The sequence below is a fragment of the Tympanuchus pallidicinctus genome, unplaced genomic scaffold, assembly GCF_026119805.1.
Source record: "Tympanuchus pallidicinctus isolate F22 unplaced genomic scaffold, pur_lepc_1.0 scaffold15, whole genome shotgun sequence".
Lineage (NCBI taxonomy): Eukaryota > Metazoa > Chordata > Aves > Galliformes > Phasianidae > Tympanuchus > Tympanuchus pallidicinctus.
The window spans coordinates 10,889,768-10,915,492 of record NW_026294669.1 but is presented as its reverse complement, the minus strand read 5'-3'; the positions used below and the strand labels follow the sequence as shown (position 1 = coordinate 10,915,492).

The window sequence follows — 25,725 nt, the reverse complement described above, 5'->3', positions numbered from 1 at the left end:
AAGCTGCATGTGATATGAAATCTCTGCAGACTCAGCTCAGCCCAGCACAAAGCTCAAACAGCAGGACTGTAAATCAGAGCTGAAATGCACTGGCACAGCTACAGAGAAAGAGATGCATCCCCAACCACTGCCTCTGCAGCTCTGGCTCCTGGACTGCCCTGTTCTCACATTCACAAGCAATAATTTTGGGGGGGCGGGGGGGGTAGTGGAAGAAATCAAATAATCTAAAACAAAGTCACACCCATTCTTCACAAAGTGCTCCTAATTAGAACTGTCATGTTTCATTATGAGCCAGAGCCCCGCTACACTGGAAACCCATTACTCAGGAGAGATGGATATGGAAGACGTGCCTCATTCCTTGAGAAGATGAATGCACCTTTCCCCTCCCCTCATCACAGCCATGGAGTACAATCTCATTAAGTGGGATAGCTACAGGAATAGCTATATAGAATCTCATATAGTGGGATAGGAAATGTACTGTCAGCATCATTTCATACAGGAATGTATGTCATGATACAGTCATGTCTACCACACGCATACAAGGCTACTACAACACAGTCAAGTAGCATTTTACAAAGCACCCTGTTCATTTCCCACTAAAATCCTCGATCAGCTCCATTAACACCAAAGAGCAGATCTGGAGTAAAGGAAAAAGTGTGAATTTGTCTTTCCCATGCCTGTACATAAATGCTCTATGCTGTCAAATCACCATTCAGCCTGGCCTCCAGAGAAATCCCAGGATGCTTCATATTTGTTGGACACAAATACTAGTATCTGCACCTATACCAGGCACCTCCTTGTGAGCACCACTGGTGTTCATTACAGCTCTGAAGAAAGGTGGGTGAGAAAAGGGAGCTGGGCTCGAAATCCAACCACTATAGGCTTTGCCATTCAGGTGACATTCAAGGTGAATGAAAAAGTTCACCTCTTCTTCTACAGTGCATTGTGTGCACTGACGTTCACCTGGCTTCACTCTGAAGGCCAACTGCAATGAAAAGAGTCATCAGCATTCCTTCTCGAGGCCTTGGCTGCAGTGAGCTCTCTGCAGGCTGCATGTACATGTAAACCAAGTACAAATTATTCAGGGCTGTCCGTGGTCTTGGGCTTCAGAGGAATTAAAGAAAACATTCAAACTGCTTTGCACAATGCAACAAAAGGATTCCTTTGTCAGAGCAGCAAGGCAGAATTAATTCCTTCAGAGGGCAAAAGAAACCCAGTCATTACACAGCATTTGCTGTCTTAATGCTACGCTACAAAAATAGGACGCTCACTTATTACAGTTGGGTTGTGCTCTATTTCACATCACTATATCTGAGCAGCAAACATAATGAAGGAGGAACATAATGTAATGCTAGAACAGGGCCAAGTACAGACAACTTGTTAACTGTACTTCATACTGAAGTAACAAACCAATGCCTGTGTTTAGAGAAAATAGCCTCTTCGTGCCCCTGACTTACAGGGCTGTAACTGCAGTGACTTGCTCTACAGCTGTATGTTAGAACCAGTCAGATACACTATCTGTACCAGTATGCCTATGTCTCAGAAAGGCACTTGACAGCATAATCAATCTAGTGTAAGATAAGATCAATTGTTTGAATATGTAAAATGACAAGATTTAAGGCTACCCTTAGGCTTGCAAAAGCATTCTTCAAAGATCTTTAATAAACAAGCATGTGCTCTTTAGTCTAGATACTGGAATAAATGATTAAAATCTCAAGCTTATGGAAACACCAGCTGCTGTGGGTACATTACAAACACCATGTCCATCCACAAGGTAGTGACCCACGTCTCATAATCTAACTGCTATTAAAATCCTATCCGGTGGGCTCACCAGTTACCTTGGGATGAAAGCTGTCCCTTCAGAAGCTGATGGCTGCAGCAGCCAATCTCAGTTTACTTGTTACATGCTTAACCCTAAAACAGATCTCAAATGAATGAGCTGTCACACAGAGTTACAAGAAATTTCAGTTCCTCCAAGCAGCTTATGGCCACTGCTGAGGCTGCTGATTAAGGACAGCAATTTAATTCTAACTGGAACAGTGATTCTATATAAAAACAGCTCAGCACATCAGCTTACAAGAACTATCAAGAGACGACTTTTAAGCACCCAATATTCAGGCTGAGCTGCAGAATCAAAATATGAAAGGAAAAAGGAGAGAAAAAAAGAGAATAGGGCAACAATCCTGAGCTGCTTTTTGAGGAGACTAAACTATTCATGGACATCATGCACAGTTATCTGCATCAGATAACTGTCATCCTTATCCTGGCAGCAGAAAGCATGTGACACCATCATTTTGCTCAGTGAAATACTTTCCTGTGTTTTCCCAACAGCACTGAAGCCAAAGCATGTAAAACACAAACACAAGTCCAACCAGCTTCACTTCTGATGCCAACCTTCTTTTAGGATATGTGAGTAATTTGTACTCCTGCCTCTTTGAGAATCATTGAGAACTGAAAGCCTGGCTTACATCAGTGCTACACTCAAAGTGATGTGTGCACACACGTGAGTCATTCTATCGACAAATTTGCCCCCTTGTATAATAAATGTCAAAGCTAACAGATCAGGATCATGAGATGCAGTCAGTCCTTTTATCTGAAAGTTGGAGTTGATATTGCTCCAGCCTTAACCCCTCATTCTCTAGCAGGAGTGCTAGGGGTACAGGGCAAAGCAGCACAGAAGATACCAGCACACTGGCTCAGAGACTGGAGAGGCAGTAGCTGCAAACTTCAGGCTTTGTTTTAAAGATAAAACCAATATGACACATATGAAAAAAGTTGAGACAAAAGTCCATATTAGAGAACACAGCAATGTCTCCACAGCTCTATCAGATATTACCGCAGTTTCCATGGGAAAAGTATGGTAGCTTTGGTAATTCATCCTAATTTTTGTTATTGACACTGGACTGTAGTGACTACAGTTGAGAAGGTAAATATCAGCACACCCAGCATCCATGCAATTCAGGCCCTCTCAAACTTCCTAAATTTCATCTGCTGACTCCACAGAGCAATAGGCATTTCAACAGGACAGCAGTACACTGAATGGAGAAAAAGGAAGAAATAAGACACAGCTTTTGCAAAGATGGCTAATAGAAAGCACCTCCTCTCAAAGTAAAGAGAAGAGGCACAGGCTTCTGATATACCAAAAATAAACGCAGTACATATTTTCACTCTATAAATTAATTTGTCACAAGTGCTTAGATCCCAAGCTCCATTCCAGAGCCTTTCCATTTGCCCTGGTTCCCTCCTGCCTCTCTGACTTCCACAGCCAGTCTGTCACAGAAATGTAGCTAAAACAAAACCACATAAAGATGGTGGTATCTCAATTCAGCACGCTCTTGGCACTACAATTCACTGTTACCTGAAGGAGCTGCAAATTAAATGAACTTCCCAACTGATAATTGCAAAAGGCAACAATCAAAATGCCTTAGCAACAGCTCGAAAACATCACAAAGCAGACTGAAAACAGCTCCCCTTCACCTCATCATAATGTGTTCTCTGTCCTTACGAACACATGCTTTTCCTTTACCCTAGTCAATCATATGATCATAAATGATCAATCATTTATCATAATTTATAGCAGCTTACCCTGAACACAATGTCACCATGCTACAGATGCTTGCAGGCTATTTGTTGAAGTTTCACTTTTACTGCGAGCTGCCTCAATCTCTTCAAAATATTACAAAGAAAATTAACAGGAGAATATTGAGAGGCTAACAAAGACACCCACCAGCCCCACGGCACATTTATTAGCACTTACCTTTGCCTGTAGTCATTATCTGCAGTGCTCCCAAGCTGCTGGGAAGAGCTCTGAGCCCTGCAGTGCACATCTCTGTAACTTACCCACCAGCAAACTCTCCACCTCCCAAACGATTTCTCCCTATGACCGAGCAGACTGCCACCCCTCCTCCAAAATAAAAGCCTGCTCCGCACTCAGCTGAGCGCTGCTCGTCCTCCTCTGCCTGTTGGCTCACATCACTTCACTTTAAATGTAAGGGTTTAAAATCTAGAGGGCAGTAACATGCTTATTTACAGTGTTGTGTAATAGGAAAGAAACAGAGCCAGCGTGGCCCATTTCTATCCCGCACAAGGAGCTAACAGTCCTGATTCAAAAATCACAGCATCACTTTCCCAACCCCTGTGCATGTGAAGGAGCATTTCCTTGCTTTTTTTTTTTTTTTTTTTTTAAACACATTTTTGTTTTCTATTTCAATGTGAAAACAACATTCAAAGAAAACAACTCATAATGGAAAATTAATTTGCACAGTGAGGCACAAATACATGAAGCTTCAGCACAGAGCGTCAGATCTAAACCTGTGTTATCGTAGCCACCCCTCCCAGTCTAATTCTGGTGCTGGGATGCATGTTGACAAATCATTTCCCACCCACAGACACGTGGCAACATCCCTCATATGTAGGTTAGCTTTCTCCTTAGAATAAACAGGAAAACAGTATCCAATGACTAGCTTTCCTATCAGCACAGCATGGGAATCCAGAATTATTCATTTTCAGCTAATTGCCTCTAAGCTGTCAGCTTCATCACCAACCAGGGAACAAACTCAGCAGACAGCTTATTTACTTTAAACAGTACCTCAAATACAGAAATTGTTCTGTATTTCATCTTCACAAGACTTCTGGCAGTTGGAATCACCTTCGCTATTTCAACACTGTTTAAGTCTGATTTCTCTTCAATTCTCAAAAAACCAGGCAACTACTAAAACCACATCCTCCCCTCACCTTACTCTGCATAAACATATCAGGGGAGAGATCTCTGCTCCAGACTTCTGGGTTTAGATCTGCTTTGAGTTCCCTGCACGCAGCCAAAGACTACTACCACCTTTTGAGCAGAGTCAAAGTTCCACGCAGACAAGGAAGTTTAATCTCCTCCAGACTGACTAAGCCAGCACAGAGGCACACCACCACACTAAAGGATTTGCAGAAATCATGTCACTTAGGTAAAAATAAAATTGAAGAAGTTAAGGCACTGTATTATGATGTCATAATGAGAAAGAGCGCAAAAACGCACTACAACATGTTAGTGGCTAATAGCTTTGGTTTGGGTCACTTCCTATCAGTCTGCATCTGTCAGCAGATCTCTTTCTACATTCCCAATCCGTCCTGGAACTTCTTCCAGAGTCCCGGTCAGACTCAGGATAACTCAACCCACGGAAAAATGGCAAGCTTTATGCTCAGGTCCTTCCAGACATGAGGCCAAGGAAACCTGTGCCGCACGGATTTCCTGCAATAAATAGAACTGTTTACATCCAGCAGCTCCTCTCCACATCACAGCCAATTACAGATCATCATGCAGTGCCACATGAAGATGGCAGCAGACTAGCAGGCAATTATTGGGTCTTTCATGCTGAAAACGTATTTGTCCCAGGGGAATAAGGCATCTGCATAATTAGCAATAGCAGTTACACAAAAAATAATTAGCCTGCTGAAAGCTTGAAGGAGGAAAAACTGTAATTTTTGCTTCAAGAGGCTGGCTAATTACATGCCAAATAACAAAACAGGGATGCACTAAGAATCATCGAGAAACCAACATGGATTTTAACTTCATATTCTAGACAGAGAAAGGTCCTCTGGTAGCCTAGCAACAAGCAATACTTCAGCATACCAAAGCTTTCCTGCCTTGATGAAACCCTGCGCATACCGTGCAAACCTCCCCCACCCCACTGCTCATTTGATTCCTGTATTATCAGACAGTGAAAACAAGATCTGGCAAAAAAAAAAAAAAAAAAAAATTCAAGATAAACTCAAAGCAGCACTAATGGTTCATGGTATATATATGGTATATATGGTAAATAAATGTCTGAAAATAATCATGCGTAACAAAACTCATTCTGATTAGAAATGATTCGCAATACTTATACATGGGGTCAGGATGTGACCTGTTCTTTTAAGGACCTTTTCTAGTAAAGGTGAATTAATTTTTGTTCACCTGGGAATTTGTCTCTCAGGAAGCATGAGTTAAGAGAGATCTTAAACCAGCAGCACCAGCACTCACCCCACCCATCACTGGGAGCAGCCCAGAAAGCTTATCACAAACAAATCTCAGAGCTAGAAGATGGTTTTAATTGTAATTCACCTCTGACAACTTATTATGACATGTTTCATCACTTCAGAAACAATTCTTGCTATGCCAACCTGCCCAGCTCTGCAAGAAGTCAGGTTTGGCAACCACCAGTCACCACTACTGTCTTTATTCCATCTTCCCTACCCAAGAAGTACAGATTTCGTGTACTCATACATAAGATCACAAAGTTAGACTGACACTTTGCTAGTAATATGGGAAGTCCAGACACAACTTTAGCTGGTTTTGCCATTTCAGAGGCATGCCTCAACCCTGTCCACATAAAGCCCTTACCTTAAGAGGGGAATCTGAGAAGAAATGTGTTAATTTTCAGACAGGTCTGTTCCGTGGCCTGATCCCTGCCAGCAGCACCAGCCCCTGCCCCACCTAAGTAGCTTGTGGGAGCCAAAGGCAGAAAATCCACAGCAAGCAGATGCATCTTCTGCAATGCCATATTGTGCTTACAGGTGCTTACAGAACTGAAATCTGCACAAACATTTGCCCATCTGCCTTCCCAAACCTCTGGGAGACACGCAGCTTGTGTAGAGCTAGAAGTTGCACAATCTAGCTACAGAGAGGCACTTACATGAGCTTTTCAGACATAACCAGCTTACCATAATGCCCGAACTCATCCAATCCGCACTATAATATCAACTACCGCATGCTGGTAGTGTGCTCACACAGCTGCTATGGGCAAGGCCTGGTAGGGTTACAAACTAAAAGGAATGGCAGCAATGGCATCAGATAGGCATCCATAATCAGTACTGTACTCTGCCAGATACAAAGGATTAACTAGACAAAGTTGTTTCTTGACAAAGGCTAATCTTTTGGTTGTGCAATATTTATTTTCCCTAATGACTGACAGATACTGAAAATGTCACCTTTGTTCAAAAGCAGGAGGCGTGAGGGATGTATGAAACCCTACAAACTTAACTTGCCTTTAAGTCATAACAAACCTACTAAACCCTTGATGAAGGTAAGCCTTGCCCACCAGCTGACACAATCTCAAGATAAACTGGAAGTTGGACAGAGTTGTTGACACGTTAGACATGAGAGCAAGCATGCCATGCTTGTGTTGCTCTTGGAAGACAAGGAAGAAGCAAGGACCTTGCCTACAGGACTATGGAAAACAGAATTCTACCTCAAATGCATATTAAAAATACGTATTAAAAACTAATGCTCTCATTATTAATATCACAAATGAGAACTACTTTAATAACTCATGCAACTACAAGTTTTTTCACTCAGACAAAAAAAAATAATCCTGTTAGATCAAAAGGGAGATCCTTCCATACTATGTCATGCTCTGACCCTATAAGCACCCCACACTCCTCTACTTATTTCCTGGAGAGATGGCACTCTAAGAATCAGCTGTCCATAAGGGATCATCCCTATCAACCCACCTTGCTTCTTTTGACATCTTCAGTAGTGCCAGCAGCTACAAATCACACCCAACATGTGCTGGGATGGTCACAGGTTGGAGACCAGAACCACCTCTAAAGCCAATGGTTAGCAAGCAATGGCTCTGATACCACTCAGGATCATGCATATCTGCACTATAACTGCATAATAACTAATAACTGCACAGCTAACAATCGCACTGCAAATCTCAATGAACTTCAGTCTCTCACTTGAAGTTCAGTTTTTACACACATCTCATCTATCTCGTACTAACGTTGCTCTTATCAGTTGTGACACACACTATTTTCAACAAAGAACACCTTCATTTGGGTTAGAAAAGCCCATGTAAACTTTATTTAGCTGATGCCACAATCAACTCCTAAATCTTTTCTCTCCTCTGAGAGAATAAACCCAACAAAAATCCCACCCTCAGTCATCATCCCAGCATATTTGTTTAAAATGATACCACAGCAACACCTCTCACCACAAGACACAGTCTATCTCCTCCAGCTCCACAGAACAGCAATCTACAATGCATCAAAGTGACTTTTTGTGTTCTGAAAATCCAGTCTATTCCACAGAGTAAATGAAGTTTGCAGAAATTCTACCTTAGCCTACCCAAATGGAAAGCAAAGAATTTGGATAAAGTGTATGCTTGTTTCAGTTTAAGCTAGGATCTCAGAAGAACATCTACATGTTGTACCTATTAAGATGCTTGCTAACGATTAAATATTTGCATCCTCTTTTTACAAGGGCATTTGCTTCTCAACTGTACTCATAAACAGATGAGCATACCATAAACCACAAGCATCATCTACCTACACAGACCTACTTTCCTACTTTACACAAAATCACAGAAGTGTTTTATCCCATTCCATCACAAAGGAACCTGCAACAGGTTTTCATCATTCCCAGATGCAGAAGGTAACATCACACATTTTGGAATAACTCAAAATATTACGTAATTATCAAATACATCCATTTTATTATTTCCTGTACTTTACTACTACTGTAGTTTAAAAATGAGTATGGCAAGAAGAAGAGCACCTTGGAAGTGGAAACACATTTTCCCCCCCAAAAGAGCAGAGATCTCTACTCTCTTGGTTTCTAAGACAGCTGTGGAAAAGAATGGAGACATCATCTCTCCTACTCTCAGCTTTGCAGAAGGCACAAATCCAAGAGGCACCTGCAGCACCGAACTCAGGTTTTTCATCTCTGCTCTTGGCAGAATGATGAATTCCCTCCTTTGAACCAGAAATTCACTCAAAAACATTCCTAAAAGTAAGCAGTACATGAAAAGCAGCAACAAGCCCTTGTTTAAAAAGCAAGTAAAACCCAAGTCTCAGATAAGAAAACAGAATAAACCTCTGTTGAGAGCTTTGACCTATTACCAGTCATACACATACAAAATAAATGAACTTAAAAACTGCAAAATACAATTCTCAAGCAACATTAACGCAGTAGTGTTTGATGTTCATCTGCACACCATGTGCTCTGTAGAACATTAAAACTGAAAAGGCTGCTTCCGTTATTTTTTACTTTATTGACAATTTAAAGTAACACGCACAGAGACTTGAAAACAGAAGTTCCATTTCCCTAATGACAGCCAAGGAAAAGGAAGACAACAACAGCTCATATCTCAGAATTCTTCTTGGTGCTGCTAGGAATGCAGGACTGACCAACTAAACATCAATTTTGGTTTCTGCAAAAGCGATGCGGACATTTGTGAATTATCATTCAGACTTGTTTCTCTCAGCAGAACATTGGCTTTGCATCCATTTGAATGTCTCACTGATTGAAAACTACTGAAGATACCAAACAGAATACAGGTACTTCTACTCACCACTTGAGCTCTGGATCATGTTTCCAGATTTTTGGACCTCGTCAAATTTCGTGAAAATTACATTCAATCTGTTTGTAAGTTAAAGAAAGAAATCCACAATCAACAGTTGAATTTAATCTTTAGGAACCTTCTACTTTAAGATGTTACAGGACAAATTTTGTTTCAACTCAGGTCATTGAGAACACTGTCAGAAACGTCAAGGGGGAGGGGAGTTACTGCAAAATTAAAAAAATCACAACATGCAATGACTGATAAAAAACAGAAGAGGGATACTGCAGAGATGAAAGAAATACGACTGGAAATACAACACTGAAGATGTGGCAGATCTCATTGTAAAAATACATTTCCAGTTCATGATTACTTTGCCTATTTTTAACAATTTGCAGGAAAAAAATAAGAAGAAATGCAAACTTTGCACAACACTCGTTTGGCCGTGACATTTCTTTCCTAAGCATATCACAGGCCCAGCAGAGCATGAGATCTTTACAGCATCTCATTATTCTTTCCTAGAGATCATACTCTGAGGCCACACTACAGCAGATGTTTCCACTGGAAAACAAGAGACAGCAGCATTCCTTCCATCTGTGTGCACCCCGCCTCTGAAACAACCTCTCCCAATGCTCCCCCTGTGTACAGTCTGTCATCTATGCCATCCTCAGGTTTAATTCTGTTCTGTCCTGAATGTCAGAGACTAAGTGCATGTAGGATGGAAGAAAAACTCTGACCCCGGGAAGAGGTTCAATTATGCAGCATGAGAAGCTTCATAAAGGAAAGGAAATAAAAAAAACCCCTAAACAGTTAAAATATAGGGACATTCTCAACATACCGAGATTGGGGTAATCCTTTTTTACTGAGATCAGCCCTTACACGTTCACCGACATGTCTGTAAATTTCCACAAGGCTGTTTATTGCTGCATCTCGAACCTGAAAGAGAGATGTGAGAAGTCAATCATCCGCGCAGTCTAAAGAAATAAATCCCTGCCATACCTTGGAGAAAGAAATTTGCATATTTCTCAGCAACAACAGTTGCCACTATGTGCACAACCACAGCATCCACAAGAGCTTCCATTCTTTCATTTCAGATAGCAGCACGATCAGTAGGTCTAACTTTACCAAACTTCCACAGATGATAAAAGTATATCAGAAGGGTAATCAGTCACCCAAGTCACCATGTGGACAACTGACTCAGGCTCAGTACTCAGCTGGCCTGCTACAAACAAAGCAATTTCCCAATCAAAACTGCACAAAGTATCCCTGCAGTAAAGCTCATTCTGACCCAGATGACATTACCCAGCACAAGAAAAACAATTCATAGAAATACATGCAACAGAAGAATGAAGGCACAACAGCCCTTGTAGTCCTGCTGTACTCCTGGTCCTTAGTCACATACTTCCACTGAAGTCCAGACAACAGGCAAAGAAGCAAAAAAAAAAAAAAACAACCCAACTACATAGACAAGAACTAAAAACTCCCAACTCTCTGGCCAGTCATCAAACTCACTGTAACGCAACAGAAAGGCAGTATCACAAATGGCTAATTGCTTACTTTTGAGTGTCCCAGGCTTTAACTGCAACCCTAAGTATCTCACAGGAGCAAAGGCTGTATGAACAAATGTAGTTTTACATATTTTCCAAGCTGACTTGCAAAACTGACTGCTGGAAACCCCAGTGCAGTGACACATTTACATACCAACACTCCCTTCCTCTGGGAGGCAGACAGGTAAGCAATCTGCTCTGTCTGCTGGATTACCATCAAGCCATGCACTTCTGTTTGCTTCCAACATTAACCTTCCCCTCCACACACCCTCACTCAACAAAGGGGGTTCCCAAAGCTAAGGCTGGTTGCTGACTACACTGAAACCACCAGTGCTGGAGCAGAGCTGCAAACGGAAACAAAGAAAGCATGGAAGCAAAACAGCACTGGGCCTGAATACATCAGGGCTAGACACAAGGTATTTCTGTGGGTCCAAACTAAAATTAGCTTTGTGTGGCAATGAAGGACAGACATGCACACCCTACTTCCTAGGGAAGAATGACTAACACTCTTCTTTCACCCTGCTCTCCCCCTTTCTACATCATTTCCATCCAGAACGTTCTGAAATGCCACCTTCATGTATTTCAGCCCTCATTTGCTAGTTTTGCCTTTCTGCCCCACAGTCCAGCACTGCAGCACAGGACACAGCCTTCCAGGTGCCAATAGGGCAGCTTTCAATACTGAGCATGGCAGGAGGAAGTGGGGAGGCCAGCACGTGCAGACTGTGCCTCCACAGAAATGGAGGCACACTGCAGCTGGTCAGAGGGAAGACACACTGCTCCTCAGCAGTGACTACACTGCACATATCTGCATGAATCAGTCACCACGGGCCACACACCAGCCACAGCAGCCAAGGGCTGTGACTGCCCAACAAGCAGCCCTGCTGCTGCTCTGTCCATAGCAGCAACAGCCCCAAACACACCAGGCCACAGGCTGCCTAGCAGGGAAATTCTGGAAGGCTCGCAAGGCTGTGTGAAGCTGAAAGGGCAATAAGAAAACAGCTTCTGATACCCACAACAAAAGGGGAAAATGCCACACTTGATGGGGACCTTTGTTTCTCCATCATGTTTCACCAAGAGAGGGCAGCACTGACCCAGCAAATGGCCCAGACGTCCCAGAGCTCAGAAGGCAGTACGCTGCTGCTGACAGACTGGTGTTCGACCAGTTCAGGTATGAACTTTGCGCAGATGAGGTAGAACAGGTCCCCAAGAGATGAGTCGTTAAATCAGCTTCATTTCCCACTCCGTTCTGGAAGCTGAGATTGGGCTGTGCCAGGCACACAAAAGGCAGCAGTGAGGGAACACACTTCAGTCCCCTCGCCGGCTTTCTGGTTTCTGCAACAAGCTCACAGGTACCAGGACCACAATGCCTCTGCACAGCAGCAACTCAGCATCCCCACAGAGTAACACCTTGCTCAGCCACAGCTCAGGAACAGGGAGCACCCTGAATCTTACACTTCCTTAGAAGCCTTCACGGAGGAACCACTTATCCTCCCTGTGTTGGCAAAAATGGGAGAAGCTGCTTCTCACTCGGCCCTCCCCTTTAGCAAGGGGAGGCTTCAGAGCCACTACAAACCCATTCCCCAGCTGTCACCTCACGCTTCCCTCCAGCTACATTCCCACTCTAAACTTGGATCGTGAACACCACCACCCAAATTGGATGGAGATCTGAAATACTCAGAACCTGCAGGTGTCTGCACTACCTCACATTAATCTGAACTCTGCTTCCTTATCCCCTTCTCTCACTAGCCTCACACATTTCCAGTTTCAGATTAGGTTACAAGCTCTCTTTGGCAAGAGAGCTCTCTCCTATGTAACAGAACTGGGACAACCCCAATTTAGGATGTTAAAATTGTAACAAAGCTAGCAGACAAGATACAGACAATTGCATCTTCCAAAGCAGGATAGAAAGCACATAGAAGCAACCAGATACTTCTTACAGTATGTACTGCTGATGTAAGTTTCCTATACAACTTATCTTCTCTCTGCCCCTTGTTCACAATCTCCCCATACAAGCGCTGGCAGTGCACATGGCCAGGCTGTCAGTCTGGTCCCATTTGCCCTCCCTGCCCAAACTGGTTCTTATCTGAAGGTACACAGATGCTTCACTGAGCCTGAAGGGATGCCTGCAGCTTCCCATGCACTCAGCTGTAAGGTACAGGAGTAATTCCCTTCCTAGACAGGTTTCCTGTTCTGTTCCACATCATCTGCAGATTGATGCTGTTCCACTGAACTTATGATTCTACTGTAGGCATATTACAACTCTGACCCACGCAAAATCAACCAAGAGCTTTTCATAAACATCATTCACCAACAGCAGCACATTTTTCAGCTAATTTATCAGCTAGAATACAGAGCCCCACCTACCAACAATGGTACTCAACACTACTTTCAGAAGCAACTCACAGCAAAAGCTTACCTGGCTGTTCGGATCTCCAAGTAAGTTACATATATGTGGCACTATCTTACTCAGTGTTAAACTCTGAGCTCCAGATCTGGGAATAAAGAACAAAAAGGGGATCGGTGTGAACCACGGAGCAAGTCTGCAAGCATAACTTAAAGTTGCAGGAGGTTCTGACTTACGCATTGAGTGTTGCAATAAGGCAGAGACAGATCCCTTCTCTTGTCCGGAAATTCTTGTGTTTGAATCCTCCTAACATCCTATCCCACACATACTGTGGGAGACAGAAAACAAAGTGAGACAAAACAGGAGGCCAGGGAAGAGAGATTCATTCTTTCATACACTGTAACATTTTTGCATGACAAACTTTACATCCATTCAAGCTGAATAAGACAACAAGCAATAAAACATTTCTAAGTATGACTAGTTCTTTGCTGAATTCATACTAACTTGCCACAAACTAAAATAACAGCACTACACAAAGCAAGTGCCTTCCAGCACCCAGAACAATTACACTGACTGCTCCTTGATAAATCCAAGCAGCATTCACACACTCCCATGCATACCCTGACCACCCAGCCATCCAATAGCATTCTCACATAACATGAATCATTCATAACAGAGGCATAGGGAGACGAGGGCATTAGAGACTGCCATAGGAGAATACTGTGATAGAAGAGAAAGTAAGGAAAAGTTAACATCTACACAGAGTACCAGGACACCAACAACAGAAATACTCAAACAGCTCCGCTTCAAGCAGCTCCTCTCTCACATACCACAAAGGGCTGTGAAGCATACCTGAGGATTAGCAGCCTGTTCCATGATTTTCAGCAGCAAGGTCTGATCCTGCTCCCGCACAGAGTCCTTGGAATCCCCCAGCCTATCCAGCAAGCTGGGCAGCACTGCAAAAGGAGAACAGCAACATCCATATCCCTCAGAAGGAAACCACCACAGCCGCACAGCCCCTCTGCCCCTCAGAAGAGGGTGAGACATCAGAGCTGCAGGAGGGGAAAGGCAGCATTACTCCCAGCCCTCACCTGTGCCGATCTGAGCCTTGAAGCGGTCCTGCAGGCGGGACACCAGTGCGGAGATGATGTCGATCCCCAGCAGCACCACCTGGAAACAGAGGACAGGTGTCAGCATGAGGTTGAGGGCCGGGCAGGAAGCAGACCCCGTGGGCTCGCTTCACAGGGCTTCCAGGAGCACGGAGAGCACTGAGCTGTGGCGCAGAACCCACACTGTTGTACACAAGGGTGCGCGTGTGCTGTATGCGTAGAGACCGTAGCACGTGGGAACAAACACCTTAATTAATTGTTATTACACTTGTAATCAGGAAATGGCGTGCACTGACATCCGTCTCACCATTCGCCTGCAGAAATTAAACGCGGCTTTGAGGAGGTAACCAGGATCTGAGGAGGGCGGTTCAGGCAGTGCGACTTCGTCCAGGCGAGGCCGGGTGCTGCCGGCAGGGGGCGCTCTCCGCCACACTCCCGCCGCGCGGCCCGGCCCCCTATGCAAATCGCCCGGCGGACGGCGCGGAGCACGCTGGGTAGCGCCCCTCCGGCCCACAGAACGCCTTCAACCGAGGCCGCGAGGGGGGAATAGCGGGGCCCAGCGGGAATACGTCCCGCGGACCGCGCCCCCGAGCCGATGGGGCGTGCAAGCAGCGCCGGGAGCGCGCGTCCCCTCACCCTGACCCGCGGTGCGGTCGGCTCGCACTTAGGGCGGGCGCGCGACAACCACCGCCAACCGTCCTTATCTTGGGGTTGCGCGGCCGCTCGATGAACGCGTGGTGAGAGCGGCACTGCTAACGCCTGAGCAACACACGTAGCGCCCGCGTGCGCGCGCGGCGCAATTTTTGGAACCTCGCACCGGCGCGTGAGCCCGGCGCGTTTCTCACACGGCTGCGCGCGGACCGACCAGCTGTGCGCGTGCACGGCGGCCACCACGTTCCCTTAAGGGCTGCGGCCCTTTGTCCTGAGCTTCGCCCCGCCCCCACCGCTGCAGGTGATGTCAGAGTGGGGGCTGTACGGAGGTCACGCAGCAGCCGGCTGTGAGGACCTCACAGCAAAATTTAACGACACCACAGAGCACGAAGTCAGCGCTGTAGGAAATCAGCGAGAAAAACAACCTGCGCTACCGACTGGTGCTGCTTCTGGCTCCTCCCAACTCAGTAGTTAGGTGTCTTGCTCGCAAACACGGCCACTGCACCATGCACAACTGCTGCCAACTGAGCATTACACGGCCAGGTCCTCAGCCAGGAAAATGCAGCTGGCCCTGCAAGCACTGAGATCACGCATGTGTCAGACGGAGCATGAACTGCAGCTCTGCAGACAAGGCACCTCTCAGGTGCTGAAGGCAGCACGAAGCATCGCACAGAACCACATCAGCTATAGCAGCTCAAAGCTCCTAGCACAGAAGTGCTGACCCCAACTCCACCTGCAACGCTACAGAACAGAAAATGCTGAGCACACTGTAGGTGAAAGCAAAGTGCTTGTGAGGGGTTAGCTAGCACCTGGAAGAACAAGGCAGCCCAGCACAGGAGCAGCCAGGGGTCTGCTGGGGGGCTGAGCAGGTGCTGCTGTGAGGCACCCATAGGCCAGAATGAACAGGGCAGAGGCCATGCACCAGGTGTTAATGTCCATTGCTAGATCACACCAGTAAAGGTTTTTCTTGCCTTGTTTGGGAAAAACACTTATAAGTGTGCAATAGCATTCTCAGCAGCCATTACTTTTGCAAAGCTCTGGAAAGACCCTAAGAACTGAAGCTTCCCCAGCAATTCCCAGCCTTGCAAGCAGAATGCCTGAGCAGGATCTACACACACCTGTCTCCAGACACTGCCATAACCTGTAACAGCCTCATCATCCCACAGCAGCCAACTCCAATTGAGAAAAGAAGCACTCAAGGTACTTTGCTAGCTGCAAAATGAAAAACTGCATAGACAATAACCCAAGAGACGGATGTAAGGTACAGAAAGGAGCCACAGCAAGCAAGAGGGAGCATGTCATCCACACAGGAAGGCATCATTTCAGCAGGAGCCTTACTCCTGTGAAGCTGCTTCTTTAGCACCCTGAAATCTTTCTGCCAGGCTGCATGGCAGGGTCACTGCCAGCAAGTGTGAGGTCTTCCCAGAGATGAGCTGAAACATCCATCAGCTGACCACAAAGGAAGCCCATAATCACACAAGGACAATGACCTAAATTCTGCTAAATTCCACCTTTGATTATCACAAAATTCCTGTCTGGAATTCCCCCTTGGTTTCTGCCAGAGTCCTTTCTTCACTTTTTGTTGCTAAAGGCTGCAGGAGAGTGCTGCCAGCATCATAGCATTCCAACTGCCAAGTGAAAGAGTACTAAGTATTCTACTGGACAGTGGAGCTGGGGGAAAAGGTGGGAGCAAGCAGGCTCCTGGCTCAGCATTCAACCAGCAGAGCTCCAACCAGTCTGTAACCCATGCAGGTCTGTTCCAGCTCTTAGTACAGTTCTTCATCAACTCATGCACAGTCGTTACTATTTTAACATCTGGCAAGTAGATATCTTTCAAGAATTTGAAATATCTGGTCTAGGAAACAGCAATCAAAATAATAATAATAAAAAAAGTATCCCCACTCATTCAGAAAGTAATGTTAACTGATGACAATGCTTTCTACATGCTCCAGGATCCAGACACCGCAGCCACAAACACATAGGAAATCAGCATTCTTCTGCTTCCTGAATACTTTCCCTCTCTTCAACTCCCACTGACCTCTGAATCTGTCCCTTTGCCTTTCTGGCTGTCACTGGTGAGATCTGGAGCAACAGCTGAAGCATTGCTCCACTGAGCTCCCACACGAGAACAGAACATCTGTTTTCCTCCCTCAGACTGCAAACAGACAGCCCTTCCATCGCTTCCAACACATACTCAGCTATATGAGAGAATAGCAGAGCACACTGCATCTACATTAGGGCACACCTATGGGCCACTCTGGCACACAGCATGCAGTCAGAAACCCAGAAGAGGTTTCTCAAGCAGACTACCTGCCCCCAGATGCTGGGGGCTGAGCCAGCCACCCATAGGCAGTGGCAGACTTCTCACCAGGGCACCAAAGCAGCAGATGCCTGCAGAACAGCTCTGGAGCAGAACGTGCACCCAGACCTACACACACTGCAATTCAGTTATGTACTTACAGCTTCTCTAACAAGCTACCTAGAAAATCCAGTTACATACAGGTAATATTCCACACCATCCTATACACCTGATATTCCAAGTCTGAAGTGGGTGACGACCATCACCACAGGGCAGCTATTAACAGAAGAGAGTTAGACTGCTTTACTGCAGCCCTGTTGGAAGCCTACCACTACAGCACTCTCCCCCACGCCAACAGCCTGGCAATATCTGGGTCAGGGTCCAGCTGAGGCATGTGGATGGGCTGATGCTGGTGAAGACACACACCTTCCTGCAGCTGAAGCATTCCAATCTCCAGAGCTGCTAAACCAGTGAGACGTTTCACAGAAGTCACTGAATTCCTATAGAGCAAAATGAAACAGAAGTGCCGCAAGAGAAGAGGAGGGAATGCTTCCTACCACACTGTTTGAAGGAACCAGCATTTTCCTAAGGGAAACCAACATGCCCAGATAAAACAGCTGATAGCACAAAGAGGAAAATCAGTTGGAAAATTTTAGGGACAGGCCACATACATTTACTTCCAGAAATGCACATAAACATGGGAGGCAAATGCTTCCTGTCAGTGCTCCAAGGTCTATGACACACTGAAAAAAGCACTCTTAGGCTGGAGATGCACAAGCAAGTGTCCCCCAGTTCTTGTGGATTAATATAAGAAGAGAATTAATTCAATGTTTAACTGAACCATTAGCTCTTGGATTAATTATTTCAAACGGAACTCTTAAGAAACTGAAATAGCTCAGAGGAACAAAAGCTGCAGGCACTATACAAGAACCCACTCAGCTCAGCCTGTGCACAATGCTGGCACTCTGGGAAAGCACCGAAGCCTGCAAAGGAATCAACACAACTCCAAAGAGACAGCAGCTCTTCAAGCCTTGGAGCCAGAGCAGAGCTCAACAATAAAATCAGATTGTGGAGGTCTCCAGGGGCCAACCAGTTCAACATGCTCCCATCCCACTGCTCAAATTTAGATCAGGTTGCTCAAAATTATACTAAGCACTTTGTTTTGTTCGAGCCTTAATATCTAGGCCTTCAACTGCCAGTGATTTTAAACATTCATTAACACTTGAAACAGTTTTATGTGTTCTAGTTAGAATCAGCCCTGTCCATTTACGAATGGATTTAATGAGCTCCTCTGTCACCAACACCAAGGCTTTGCTGGCAGACTGTGAAACAGATGTGTTTTAATCCTTCTGTAGGCACAGAAGCAGATGAGACAACTCTTTGTAGTCCTCCAAGGCTCCAGCTACGCGACCCAATCCATAACAACCGTAGATTTCTAGTTTTCTGTAGGTACCAATGACCTAAGAGACGGACCAAGCAGCAAGAGCAGGGGTGTGTGTGTGTCTCAAGTTCACACCAGCCACAGCAGGCACCGGTACATTCCTCACAGTAATGAAAAGGCACAGCGCTTTTGGTTTATTTACCTAGGAGGTTTTGTTTAACTTGACAACATCTGATAAAAGTAAAAAGTTCAAAGCCGTACACAATGATAGGCTCCAATTACTGCTCCTCTCTATCAGTCTGTGTCAAAGCAGCCTGGCTCAGGAAGGAGGCTGCTGCCTGCCAGCTCCTTGCAGTATGCGGCACTGAGAATAGGAGGTTGAGTTTCACAGATAGCAACTATGTCAGCCTAGGAAACAGCACTTAGAGAAACAGGAGTTCAGATAAGGCGATGCTCAAAGATAGAGCCAACACACACAAAATGTTTCCCTGATAACATTGCTCCTGCTGCTTATTTAGAGATCCAGCAGCGGCCTTTTCTTCAGTAGAGGCTCTGTAAGAAAAGCCATGCACCTCAGTTGCTACGTCTTACACAAAAGGAATGACATCAACTGATTACGGAGGGAACCCGACTACAGTTGCGTCTCTGTGCCCTTCATCTATTTCCTCCTGTAATGCAGGGCTAAGAGCAACCTGGCAGGATGGGGGAAATATAAACTGATGTTTTCCAAGAGCTTTCATATCCTCATCTGGAATTACAGAGCATTATTACTACCATAAACTTGTCATGGTGAGATCTAGCAGTCTCATCTGTATGTTGGAACAAGTGTTGCTTGGCTATTCCATATACATCTGCCTGCAGTGCTGGGGCTGTGCCAGCATGCAGTCCAGTTATAAAGTTCAGCCTAAGATCTATACATGCAGGGAGAAAAAAAGAAACACGCAGAGCTACTCTGTACACTCACATCACCATTTAAAGAGATTTCTCCTCTCTCCTTCAAAGGACTTAAAATGTTTTGAGAGCATATATATACATTCTGTTCCTCATCTTCAAATTCATACATCAAAGAAGATGCCACAAACACAAAGCACCATGGAAGCAAAGCACAAATATCTTCATTAACTCTTTCTTTAAAGAAAATAGCTGCAAGAGACACAGGCCTTGCATTCTTCTGGCACATTTTGACTTTTTGTCAAAGGAGTTACCTACTCCAGCAAACTTGCTTTAGCAGGGTGTTAAACTAGATGATCATCTATTCTGTGACTCCAAGCTGGGGCATACTGCTGCAGGCCTGATTCTGACCCATCACGCTGGCACAAACCCAGAACATGAGGTGGTTGCCTGCACCCATATAATTCTCCCCAGAAACAGAAGGGCACAACAATCTGCAGTCATTGCACATTTCTTACCCGCAGATGACTTCATTCAGACCTTTAAAACTACCTAAATGTTACTAGGAGGGAGAAAAACAGTTGCAGAAACACATTTTTGGATCCTAAGCTGCCCGAGTCCGCTGGGCAGCCTGTATGCTCTTTGAAGAGTCGCCCAATTATGTGCTGACCTCACATGTGCCTTGCTGGTTTCTTGGATGAAGTGACTCATTAAATAACCCAAGAGAGTGAAAGCTTTTTACTTTGTAAGACAGATTAATTCAGCTGCATTGTTTTACCACAAAATCCCTCTGGTTCACTAAATAATTTGGCCTAGAAGTCAGGATATGGCAGCACCAGCACCTCTGGTGTCATTAGTACCAGGAGAGAACAAGGAACAACATCATGACAAAGTAGTCTCACTCCCTGCTCCACCTTAAGCTGAAATCCCTTCTTAAAAGGGTTTGAGAAAGGCTGTAATACCAATCAACACCAGCACTAATCGTATTGTTCCTTTGCCTGCGTGAGGCAGCATGCAGGCAAGATAACACACAGGCCAATAATGCTCTTCCAGTTGACAATGCCTCTGTGAGAATGTGGAGAGATGCTGTTTTGCTTCCTGGACAGGAACCAGGAGGCTGCCAGCAGACTTGCATGCATCATAGCCAGGGCTCAGCTCCAATCCTTCAGTGACCCTCCAGTCCTTCCACAGGAGATGCAGCTCCAGGCAGCCCCAGCAACAGCCACACTGCATTACGCCTGGCAGGAGGCAAGCAGCAACATCAGGGAAGATCTTAATGGACCTCCTGGGCCAGGAACCCATGTGCCAGTCCACATAGCAACTGGTAGAAATAGCCTGGTACAACATAACCCACTGGCTGGGGGATTCTGAACTTTGAGCCTCCGCTGCCTGTGCTCCTGGAGCTGTGACACCAAGCGCTATGCAAAGAGCCGGCCCAGCACATGCCCCACTGATCACACTGCAGCTCTCCTTTTCCACAAAGTTTAATCAGGAGAGTCCAAACCAAGAGAGCTTTCTGCTCACAGGAGTTGCTCAGAATCTTCTGGAGCAGACTTGAAAGCCACCAATTGCTCCTTTCAAGCGCTTGCTATGTTTTTCTGGCCTCTATCAATATAGCTTTCCAGGCTGTACAGCCAAGAATTTCACTCAGACTGCCTTGGGCCCTTCTGTCTCTGAGGGTTATGATCTCAGTGCACGTGTCAATTGCCTCATCTTTCATAAAAATGCCCTTAATTCACATAATCACATTCAGTTGTAGCACAAGTTCCTACACTCAGGGTGACAAATCAACATCGTGTCCCATTTGTCTGCCACAGCACGAAAGCTTCACCACGTTGTCTCCTCAGTATGACTGGAGCTGTGCTCACCCCATCTGCCAGCCTGCTCTTTTCCCTGCCACATGCTGCGGCCTTTCCAGAGATTAGAAGCATCTCTGCCCACGGTGATGCTGTTAGAGCTCCATCCCACATCTCCCCCCACCTCCCCTTTGTTAATGACACTGCTATAGAGCTAGAGCAGAAACCTGGAGAGCATGGAAACCAGAGCAGCAAGCATAAAACAAAGACTTCTCTAGAGGACCTTTTTTGAACAGTGATGTCACACCTTCAAGGGCATGCAAACCATTAAAGAAAGGACCCTGCCTTTGTGCAGCTCTACCTGCAGGCAGGAGAGGCCCTTTGTACCCTTTGGTTATTCAGCAGCTTTCTAATAGAAGTGCCTTGATCCCAGAACCTCACCAAATCCAACAGTTAGAGATGTCTCAGCACAGACAAAGCGCTGCCATGCACTGCACAACAAAGTACAAACTGCCAGCTTCAGCTGACAAGCACACTGAAGAGATTTTGCTAGCATGGACTTCAAGAAGGGTGGCAATCAACTTTTCCCTCTAAAAGAAGGATAGAGATAAATCCTCTTAGATTAGCTGGAAAGGAAATTAACATAAAGAGGAGGACACTGAAACCAAGTAATTCAGAAGGCTTGGAAATCATGACATCATGTATCCTAAGCACAGGTTGAGCAACTGTCTGACAGAAGACATTAAGGCTGAGGTGAGCCTTACACTGCCTTTCCCCATGCCTGAAACTCACACTACATCCTTTCTTACTTCCCTTCCCTGCAGGACTCCTTCACCAACTCCACACCAGTGACTCCAACTTAAACAGAAAGAACAGACTTTTCTTCATCACAGAACTATTGTGGGCCCAGCTCTGAGAAGCATGCGTGCTGTGACATTTCTTGGCAGGATAGCCAAGGGAAGCTCTTCTGAGAAACACTTTTTTTCTTGCTGCAAGACATGAGGAGGCATTTGGATTCCATCACAGAGCTGCTCTGAGACCCAGTAAAACTCCTCGTACTTGTGACATTCATTATTTAACAGCAAACAATAGGTCATAATACACTTCTGGCTATTCTGAACACCCATGCATCTAACTTCACAGACCACACATGCTGGATACTGTACGAAAAAAATCTACATTAGCATATTCAGCATGCTCTAGACTGACTTCCTTTACAATACAACCCAGTTGTGCTGCTTTGCCACAGCAAGGCCTGCTTCTGAAGCCAGACTAACACAAACCAAACCTCTCCCAGTTAACTGAACTCTTTTCTGCAACACTATCAGTGAGCTTAAAACATTTAGGAAGTCTCCAGGCTGCCCAAATCAATATAGAAGTCAGTTTAGGCTTGCAGCGTTTTAGTTCATTGGGGACATTCCAATTCCACTGTACTAAATTGTGTCAAATCAAATGAAGAACGTATTTTAAAAAGGTCTCAAGAGTTTGTTGTTCTTCTACAGGTAGGCACCAAACCCTCCATTCATCATTAATGACCCTACAAACAAGCTGGCTGGATGGCTCTTTTGTCTACACAGCACAGCTCAGCTGCAGTGCAGGCCCGTAGTGTTCAAACCTGGAATACATCATCACCACCTCTGTTTTACAGCCTCACAACTGAAGTGCAGTAAAGCTTTTGCCCAGCAGCAGAGAATAAGGTCGGCTGCAAGCAAAGGGTCAACAGGAGGCTCCTCAGTATTGAGTGCTCTTCACCATCACCCTCCTCTCCTTCATACACCTGAAATGAAATCCACACAGCTCATTTCAGGTCTGGCTGTCAGCAGTCCTCACCAACTAACAGAGTTGCAATCTAAGTTTCATTATGCCATATTCTAAGTTTGCAAGATGTTGAGGGCACGAGTGGGGAACAGCAAGGCTTCGCCCTCCACTCGTTCCCTAAGAGCCCCAAGGTGCCAGAGGCAGCACCCACCAGGAACCACCGCCACAGCCACCAGCTCAGCAGCAGCCAAGCCCTTCCTGTGGCTCCTGAGCAAATTCACACAGGTGGTTTTAGGAACAAGGCCAACAGAGCAGCCCGGGTGCTTGAATCCTGCCAATGCACTTCTCCCTTCTTTAAGCATGCTCCTCAAGACCTCGGGGAACAAAGCATCATTAACCTGGAATGAGAAGCAGCTGCACGTGGTATTAGCTCCAACACCTGTGCACCTAAGCAAGAGAAAATACCTTTTCCCCTCAGAGCTAATCCCTGTAAGGGTACTGCCTTCCCAGCAAGCATTTACTCCAGGAGAAATTCACTTCCCACTCAGTTCATCACAATCCAGCAACTCAGACAGATGTCTCTAATCTGTAACTGGAATCTTTAGAGATGCACACAAAACCCAGTCTGCAGTATTTCAGTCACATTTTTGTATCTCAAGGGACAAGTGATCCACCCAGACTTCTCCACACTGCTAAGAATCTTTACCACAGAAACCTATGGAGAGGTCTTTATTCTTCTGGGACTAGACTTAAAACTTCAGAGAAACTATGCATAAAAAGAAGAGTGTAAGAAATGACCAGGGGTTTCTTCCCTGCTGCAGCATCACTCAGCCCAACAGCCTCCTTGATGCAGATGGAGGAGGGCTCTCCCACCACTGCTGTGCTCCAGGAACTTATTCTCATCACAGCAGGCCAGTGAGGCTCAATAATAACCTGGAAGGGAAAGCTCTGGGCTCTACGGTGAGCAGAGCAGCAGTGACAGGCTCCAGGAACTACACAGCCTAACGCATCTGACAAAGCAAAAAAGGGAAGAAGTATCTCCACACAAAGTAGGCAACACCAAGAAAGAACCTGTATGTTATTTGCAAGGGCTTCTACATCTTCAGGGCAAGTATCCTGCACCGCTTTCCAGTCAAACCAACAGAACCTGAGTTTTGTAGCTCAGAAAAAGACTGGGGAGGAGAAATCTTAGAGAATAAAGTCAGAGAAAGCAGCCTGTTAGCTCCTGCCTAGCTCAGGAGCACGAGCAGAACACACACCCTCAGCAGGGCTGCAGGACAAGGATGCTGCTGGCTTTGGAAGTCACATCTTCCTGGGCTCTGGGCTGACACACAGGCTGCCTGGCCTGTGCCTCACTGATTTCCCAGCAAGGAGCTGGGGCCAGAGAGAGCAGAAGTTCATTGGCCCATTTCCACATTTTTCTGTAGGACTGTCCTGCTACTTCATTTGTGAGCTTGGGACTACATGCAGCCTCCCCATCAGTGCCTGGTGATTAAAGACCATCCCATCAATATTTAAAGCAATCCAATCTCCTTGACAGAAGAGAGTACGTTTGTGCCAAGTCTATCATTAAGCCAAGTGAAAAGCTGCATGCTCAAGTGATGGGTTTAGCCATTTTGCTGGTCTGAAAATACTACCAGATCCTTTTGGATGAAAAGCAGAACTGAAAAAAAAAAAAATAAAAAAATTAATCTCATCCTTCCAAAACAATTTTATTTTCCTTCTTTTGATCTAGCATCAAAGACTTCCAGGTTTCGCCTATCATTAACTATGGCAGTCAGAAACAGTGCATCTCCAACTTCCTTCAGAATATGTCAGGGAAATGAACGTGCATTAAATATTTCCACATCAGATCCTGCAAGGAGAAGCAGAGGCCTTGCCTCTTACCAGGCAAGGGGTTTTTGTTTGCTTAAGTACTGAACAGCTCTGGTGAAGGCCTGAGCTCTCAGACATCACTCAGCCTGAGGGCTCCAGGCAGACGCAGTTCATACCACCTTAGACCACTACACAAGGCATGCTCCATCATCGCAGTCTGAGGCCCACCAAGTCTAGAAAACTACACAAAGATGAACAGAGGAGGCTCAGATGTCCTTCCTTTAGTGCACACAGACCACATACTGTTCTTTACTAACAGAAGAACATCAACAAAACTGGGAGACCAACAGATGCTCTGCAAAAGGAGCACTTTACCTCCCTTTGGCTCTTCCCTGAGCGCAGACACAAGCCTGCTTTCAGCAGAAAGGCAGAGCTCACTGCATTAAGGAGGAAAGTAGCTGTGCAAGTCAAATGAAGAAAGCATCCTCCTTTTCAAGCTTCTTTTTAATCTTTTGATACCAGATAAAAGAAAAATAAGATCTTGCAGGTATGCAAGTGTTGCTAAAATGAACACTGAACAACAGAGGTTCAAAACCCAGACACAAACAAAAACAATATCCAAATACAGCCTAACTGTGTCAGCTGCAAACACAGGGAACCCATCAGTGAGCACAGTGATCCTGTGGCTCAGCCTCACCTGGGGGCAGCGCCCACCTCCCACCCTGCTAAGCCTCAGCCCTCGATTGCAAGGAATACAGTGCACCTCCAACCCTGCAAGGATGAGGGCATACCATGGGTCCTGGGGCAATCCACACAGTCCCTCAGCTCT

At 45.5% G+C, this 25,725-nt stretch overlaps 1 protein-coding gene and 1 non-coding gene across 13 annotated transcripts in view; one reads left to right on the top strand and one right to left on the bottom strand.

The window, feature by feature from the left end:
- The window catches only part of CLASP1 (cytoplasmic linker associated protein 1), a 154,792-nt gene that overhangs the window by 106,575 nt on the left and 22,492 nt on the right, over positions 1 to 25,725 (bottom strand). For all 12 annotated transcript variants that reach the window (XM_052674502.1, XM_052674503.1, XM_052674505.1 and 9 more), the window contains exons 3-8: positions 14,288 to 14,366; positions 14,049 to 14,152; positions 13,433 to 13,524; positions 13,269 to 13,344; positions 10,144 to 10,241; positions 9,318 to 9,385 (exon numbers count right to left, since the gene is read on the bottom strand). In XM_052674502.1, the coding sequence (XP_052530462.1) occupies positions 9,318 to 9,385; positions 10,144 to 10,241; positions 13,269 to 13,344; positions 13,433 to 13,524; positions 14,049 to 14,152; positions 14,288 to 14,366 (517 nt within the window). The remainder of the gene's footprint in view (positions 1 to 9,317; positions 9,386 to 10,143; positions 10,242 to 13,268; positions 13,345 to 13,432; positions 13,525 to 14,048; positions 14,153 to 14,287; positions 14,367 to 25,725) is intronic.
- On the top strand, positions 14,999 to 15,116 carry LOC128077383 (U4atac minor spliceosomal RNA). The gene has a single exon (XR_008204958.1). It is a non-coding gene; the product is annotated as a U4atac minor spliceosomal RNA (small nuclear RNA).